The sequence below is a fragment of the Limulus polyphemus genome, unplaced genomic scaffold (genome assembly GCF_000517525.1).
Source record: "Limulus polyphemus unplaced genomic scaffold, Limulus_polyphemus-2.1.2 Scaffold8, whole genome shotgun sequence".
NCBI lineage: Eukaryota > Metazoa > Arthropoda > Merostomata > Xiphosura > Limulidae > Limulus > Limulus polyphemus.
In genome coordinates, this window is record NW_013665618.1 from 330,016 (window position 1) to 337,310 (window position 7,295).

Genomic DNA, 7,295 nt, shown 5'->3' on the forward strand with positions numbered 1-7,295 from the left:
GGAGAATAGGCGGGAGTTTCCCAATACATATTTAACTGTATAGGCTATGCATGGTTCTAAATATAAATTTAATGTAAACAAACGTTCATATAGTAACAAATTCGTTACATTATGTATCTAAATGTGTTTCTGTGGGAAGTACCTATATAGCTTGCTACCTTTCGTTATACTTAATAATTACATCATCAAGGGTTAATGAACCAAATATACCATAGTCTGTGAAGGTAATACGTAATTCCAAATTGCCTAACGAGTTAACTGGAAAGCTGCCTAGGGGTCAGCGATTGCACAATGGACGTAGGATTGGAATTAAATCAATTTACCTCGTGATATTCCAACGTAAGTAGAGGGAAGTTTGTTTTTAACGATATATTCCAAGGATTAGCGATTCGCAGTTTCACTACACCACTGTTATATCGAAAAAAAATGTAGTTTCTCTTCAGTGGCATAATTTATGGTACTTTTGTTTGAATTATTCCCGTTGGTTTGGTAAAAACCCAATTCCAATACTCAAAGGTACATGGCATTCGTAATATGGGAACAGTAGAAGATAGTTTGATTATAATTATAACACATCGTTTAGCTAGCACCAGTTCCAACATTTGAAAGTCATGGTAAATTTGAGAATTGTAATGGTCATCAACTGCTTGTTGAATGAAAAGGGGATGACTGAGAAAGGCTTCAGTATAGAAACCGAAATGTCGTTCCCCTTTCCATTCAGTAGGCAGTTGTAGTCCATTAAAGTGTTCAAACCTACTATGTCTACTCTGTTTAAAGTTCCACTGAATGCCATGGCCTAGGAAGTAGATGTTTTTATAGTACGGCCACACTAGAAGATGGTTCTATTTGAATCATTCACCAAATCTAGGTGAATAATTCTAATACCTGAAAGTCATGGCTTTTCAAATAGATAGCTTTTTCGTATGGAAACAGTAAAAGGTGATTGTATCTGAATTATTCCCCAAGGTTTGGTGAACACCGTTTCGAATAATCATGATTTAGGAATTAAACACCTTTGTTGTACCGTGACAGTAAAAGGTGGTTATATTTTAATTATTTCCTCAGGTTCAGTGAACACTTGTCAATAGATAGTTGTCATGGCATCTAACACACACACACAGTTTTATATCCTGTATAGTAATTGTCTTTGAATTTTCTCTATTGTCTCATTAAATGATGGTTCTAATGCATGATGTCAATGGTGTAGGAAACATATACAGTTGTTGTAAGGAAAACTTGTTTGAACAATTTCTTCAATGCGAACAATGCTAGTAGCGATACTTCGTCGTCTTCGTCTAGGAAATAGACAACTTCACTTTCTGATAATTTTGTTTTAATGATTTTCATATTTTCAATTATTACTTGACTACTGCGTCTGAAATGGGTAGCAACGCTTCCTGTGTCAGTGGGTGGGTAGGTGTAGTTCAGTAGCTACTAGTTTCACTGGATGACACCCGTGGTGTCGGAGCTAGACAGCTTCTTGATATGGTAATTAATTATTTTTCTCTGTTTTATTTTCTTAACGTTCTTACTATAACGAAGCCAGTACATCACAAACTGAGTAATTCACTCGTGATGTCTTCACAAAATATACTCTGATGTAATAACAAATAACTTTGTTGTTCTAGACTTAGTGAATTTTGGGTGACTTTGATATCAAACTACTGAAGGTTCAATTTAATCTATATGCATTCCAGATTATTTTCCTTACTGCGCCATACTAGAATACATTAAGCTCTAAATTTTTTCAAACTAATAATACCTCTCATACTTAAAGAAAAAAAACTTATAAGCTCGATGAAAATATGGGAGCTTTTCAACGAGTAGAGATTTAAGCTTTAATCTACTTAGCTGTTTAGTGGTTGTTTTATATTACCATTCATATGTTTGGAAATTATTAGATCTCTCCTAATAAGAAGAGAAGGTTTGAAACAACGTTCGTGTAACTTGTATTATCTCAATTTATAATTTTTTTTATTAATGGTTACCTTGTATATTATATCTTAAATAGAAAAAACGCGTTTGTAAGTTAATAAAGAATAACTTAAGTAACATCAAAACTGTGTTATTATAGATTAGAATATATATTTACCTATTTTTGTAGACATTACCTGAAAATAATTTTATAAAAAATAAACAACAAACGTTTCTTTTGAGCCGTGATAAACAAAAACGTTTCTTTTGTCCCAAACACTCAGGCTGATAAACCTTTATCATTGGTTACAGTTTCAAGAGAACAATTTACAACTGACTTGAATTGAACGAACGGCATTTACGGTGTTGTAGAAAAGGGCTATTGAAAGCATTGTTAGGTAAAGAATTATTGTTGGATAAGAAACAAAAGGTGTACCTTTTATAAATGATACATTCTATAAAAGTCTTATACTGAAAAAATGCAAGTATTATTTTAGCGAAAATATGCGAATATTAATTAAACGTACATATACATATATAACATGCAAATTTCTTTCTGTAAATTACTGAAAGATGTATTGATCTTTCTCTCTACATATACATATAGATAAACACATACATACGCATAACACATACATTCACATAAAAATACAGAAGAGTAGCACTGTGAGTTTTTATTATGAACAACATTGGCTAATAAAAGATGTGTAAGGATTTGGTAACATTGCCTAATAAAAGATGTGTAAGGATTTGACAACATTGGCTAATAAAAGATGTGTAAGGATTTGGTAACATTGCCTAATAAAAGATGTGTAAGGATTTGGTAACATTGCCTAATAAAAGATGTGTAAGGATTTGACAACATTGGCTAATAAAAGATGTGTAAGGATTTGGTAACATTGCCTAATAAAAGATGTGTAAGGATTTGACAACATTGGCTAATAAAAGATGTGTAAGGATTTGGTAACATTGCCTAATAAAAGATGTGTAAGGATTTGGTAACATTGCCTAATAAAAGATGTATTAGGATTTGGCAACATTGGCTGATAAAAGATGTGTAAGGATTTGGTAACATTGCCCAATAAAAGATGTGTAAGGATTTGGTAACATTGGCTAATAAAAGATGTGTAAGGATTTGACAACATTGGCTGATAAAAGATGTGTAAGTATTTGGCTTTCAAAACATAATTATCACCAAATCTACGTTATACTGAATGGCGTTAATTGCTTCACTCACATTTTAATCACAAATCTCTATATATAATAGGTTAATGTCTGTCTGTCCGCAAAACTCCTCCCACAGTTTAAGTCCGATTTGGATCAAATTTCGCACAATTTTTTAACATATTAAGGAAAGTTCCTAACAAAGTTAAATTATAATTGGGTCTCTTATAAAAAAGTTTATTTAATGCATCTGTCCACTTTTTTTAAAGAAATAAGTCAATAAATATGCTTTATATCACACCAAAATGAAAAATGTTATAAAATAGACCCTCGCTAAAACTAATACAAATAATAGAACCTTATTTTATAACTTGTTTTCCTAAATTGCTTCCTTTATGGAGAAATGGTATTTCTTTCCTATTTAATAATATACATTTATTATTATCAACGAAATTAATTTTTTAAACAAATCTTTTAAAATTGGAGTAAAGTGAGTTTAATGCAGAATTATAAAGTGGATTTTCTTAGTGGAGAATCCATATGATATTTCAGAAGAAAAGTGACTTTTTCTGCTGAAAATTCAAGTGTGTGCTATGAATTGAGTTGTTCTGTACCTAAGGAATCACAAGTCCTTCGTACAGAATTTGTTACATACAAATTTGCAGGAATTTTGTAGTAACTAGATCTTTATAAGGCACATAAGTATTTTTTTTTACTTCAGTATGAGTATAAAGTGATCACAAACATTGAAATTCACGATGACAAAAATTGTCAAACGGAAAAGTGACTTATCAGGAGAAGCTCTGAAACTTTGAGAAAGAAAATGAAATGTCAGTATGCAAGTTACATAATTAACGAGATAGGCTTGTTCACCAAGTTATGAGGCACGATTCAATGAGAAGAAGCCAGAAACCAACTCGAAATACTGAAGCACATCAGACTGCTTGCCAAAACACAGTTAGAAGAAGTCAGGAGGAATTTCATGACAGAGAAGCTCACCGTTCAATTCGCCAAGATCCTGACTGAACAGCCGACCATAGAGCGGCGTTTCTGCTAGTAAACTATAGTAATCAAATTAATTACGTTATTTGTAACAGTTTGAACATTTTTTGTGAGAGGGTGCTTTTGTATTAATTTAATACAATATGTGTTTTTAAATTAGTTAAACAAATTAATAAAAATAGGTTGAGTAATCTTTGTCTCACACTTGTCCAGTAATAAACAATGCCTGGATTATGTGTTCCGGAACAACAATGTATCTTGTGCGTGTTCAATAAGAACAATGTATGATGTAAGTATTCATTAACAACAACGTACCGTATACACTTCTAGTAATAATAAAGTGTAATTGTCTTACCGGATGTCTTCTGTCTCTAAAACTATACGTCTTTGTCGATTCATACGTTATGTAATGTGATTTGTTTAAAATTTTCTATTGAGGAATAGTAAATACACTTTAGGAATTCTTAACCTACGAGCTTTGTTTTAATCCTTTTAACCTATTTAGCACTTAATCGACGTTAAAAGTATTAAGATTTTTTTCTTCCCTTCAATATTTTCATTACTTTCAATACTGGATGAAAAGAGATCTTGGGTATAATCGTCAGGAATTTCAAAAACATTCTCATTCGTGCTCAGCCGTAATTCAATGTTTAATCACACTGAACTATCTAGCTAATTTCATTATCACAGCGAATTATTCTGTACGTGAACAATGTTAATTGATTAGGCTTAATTGAGATTGTGGATATTATCAACTTCAATCCTGATATCTAAATAACTTTGTACAGTATTACTTAAGAATGACAAGCACATGGAATAAGTTAACACAGAGAACTATATTCATCCCCCGCTGGGACAGCGGTAAGTCTCTGGATTTACAATGCTAAAATCAGTGGTTCGAGTACCCTCGATGGACACATCAGATAACATTTTTATTAGCACTCTAACTATAGTATTTTGATTTTTGCAAGTTTCATAACTTAAAAATCTATTTAAGAACGTCATTTGCGGTCTATTGATTTTTCTTATCATTTAATAAATAGTTCTTGCAGAAACAATGAGTTCTATTTCTCCTTTAAATAAAATATATTACCACATCTTTCCAGCTGTGTACTGATAAGGAATTTAATTTATGACACGTGGAAGTTTGTGATTTTGTTTTTCCGGCTTTATTGTTGTTGAACAAAAACGTCGCTTCTTAAAGTAAGTAATCGTTGCCTCAGTTAATCTCGCTTATACCTTAGAGAGGTTTATATATTCTGTGTTGTGTTCTGAGAAAACACACACAGTAGGCGAGTTTTTCAATCCGATTAAGTTATGACTTGTAAGGAAAGAGGAATTTAGTGCGAAATGTTCCAATGAATCCTTCCAAGTTTTCTTTTCTTATTTATTTTTGGCTTTGGAGAAAAGCATAAACTTACATGGAAGATCTGTGTTAATAATGAATCGAGACTCGTGATTTTATAGGCATGGCTCTATAATTTGTTTTAAAAGTTATTGAAAGAAAAATTAGTTTCAGTTTTGAAAAGCTTGTTTATTTTCCACAGTTGTTCGCTTTAAGAAAATTGAAACAGGGTGACGAAGGAAAACCGAAAGCACCCTTGGCTGATAATTATCGTCCGGCTCAGCCACTCAATCATCGAGTGTTGAGAACAAATATTGATTTCAGAAGAAAACAAGTAAGTGAAGTCAACATTTTATAAATTTATCCTTCCATCGTATGGTCTTGTCGTTCATCTTATACGGGTATGTTTCGCTTCAATAATATACTGTCAAGCTCAATTTTATGATTGTCTCATTGGGAACTCAATTTAATAGATTGTATACTCTAACCCTTTCACAGTTGGGTCACGTCATTGGAGTGTCTCAGTGAAAACAAAGAGCTACCAACAATACCTGATTCCACCTTGGTTTTGATATTCGTTAATGTTAAAATACGTGAAGTTTTCTAAATCATCAGCACAATATAAAGTTTTTGTACCGTAGTTTTTACTTCAATTTGTTTGCTTTGTTTCACATGATAGTTAAAACATCTATTTGTCTGCCCATCTATTTCTAATTCAGCCTAATATTGATGTCTTAAGCTAAATTATATAGCTATTTGTAGAAACGGTAAAACGATTTTGTACTATGCGGTTAATAGTTAGCTAGTGTGTAACGTTGAAAAAAAAACATTCTTATACAATCATTGAATAGAAACATCATATACATTAGAACAAATATTACATTAAAATAAACTATGCAGCTAGAAAACCCTATTCGTGTTTAAGTACTATTGGTTAAATTTACAAGGCATGTACTCAATAAGTTAACAGATGTACTGACATACAACTTACTGTACGGAAATCTTAAGCATTGTTGTTTATCCCCCTCAACGAAGATGTCGCTACCACATGGTATATAGTGACAGCAATAATGTTTAAAGCTGCCTTACAGAGTTAACATTAATTATATTAAATACCTTTGTACACGCCATTTTTTATTTTAACTTAAAATATCTCTGTTTGTTTTTTCTCCTGGCTAAACATTCCTCAAAACTGTTAAAATCTTAAGCACAATTAAGAATTATTTCGAGTAACAATAATCTTTACTTTAATAGCACTTACGTTCTCGGTGTATGAACAATGACCAATACTTAACCGAATTGTGTTTACAATATAGTTAAATCGATACTCGATTAATTACTTAGTTTGTATGAACAATATGAAATGTACTATTTATACGTCCTGACTGTTTTTTGGGGAGGGATATATTTTTTAAAGTAGTTAGTTATGTGTCTAAATATCTGCGAGACGTCGCCGACCATGCCCATTTTTCCAGCCAATAAAACGTTATTATGTGACGGTCAGTTCTACTTTTTGTTAGTAAAGAGTAGCCCAAGAGTTGACAGTGGCACTAAGCTGCAAACAAACAACTTTTGAGTATTTATAGCTTATTGCGATATTATTTCCTGGTACACTAAGCATTTCCATTTTGTACTTCAAAAACTTTGCGCCACCTAGTATTACTTTAATAACCTAAACAACAAATAATGGCTGGAGAATGGGTAATGGGTAATGAAGAAAAACTTTAATAAAAGTTTAACATAACAGCAAATGTACAACGTTTACGTACAAGGTTTTGTCATCATCAGGTACAAGTAGTTGTCGAAACGTTGTACATTTGCTGTTATGTTAAAGTTATATTAAAGTTTTTCTTCATTACCCATTCAAGCC

The 7,295-nt window shown here is 31.9% G+C and overlaps 1 protein-coding gene across 1 annotated transcript in view; it reads left to right on the plus strand.

Moving 5' to 3' along the window:
• The window catches only part of LOC106477493 (carbonic anhydrase-related protein 10-like), a 146,746-nt gene that overhangs the window by 131,321 nt on the left and 8,130 nt on the right, over positions 1–7,295 (plus strand). Inside the window, exon 8 of the mRNA XM_022381668.1 lies at positions 5,628–5,759. Coding sequence (XP_022237376.1) covers positions 5,628–5,759 — 132 coding nt within the window. The remainder of the gene's footprint in view (positions 1–5,627; positions 5,760–7,295) is intronic.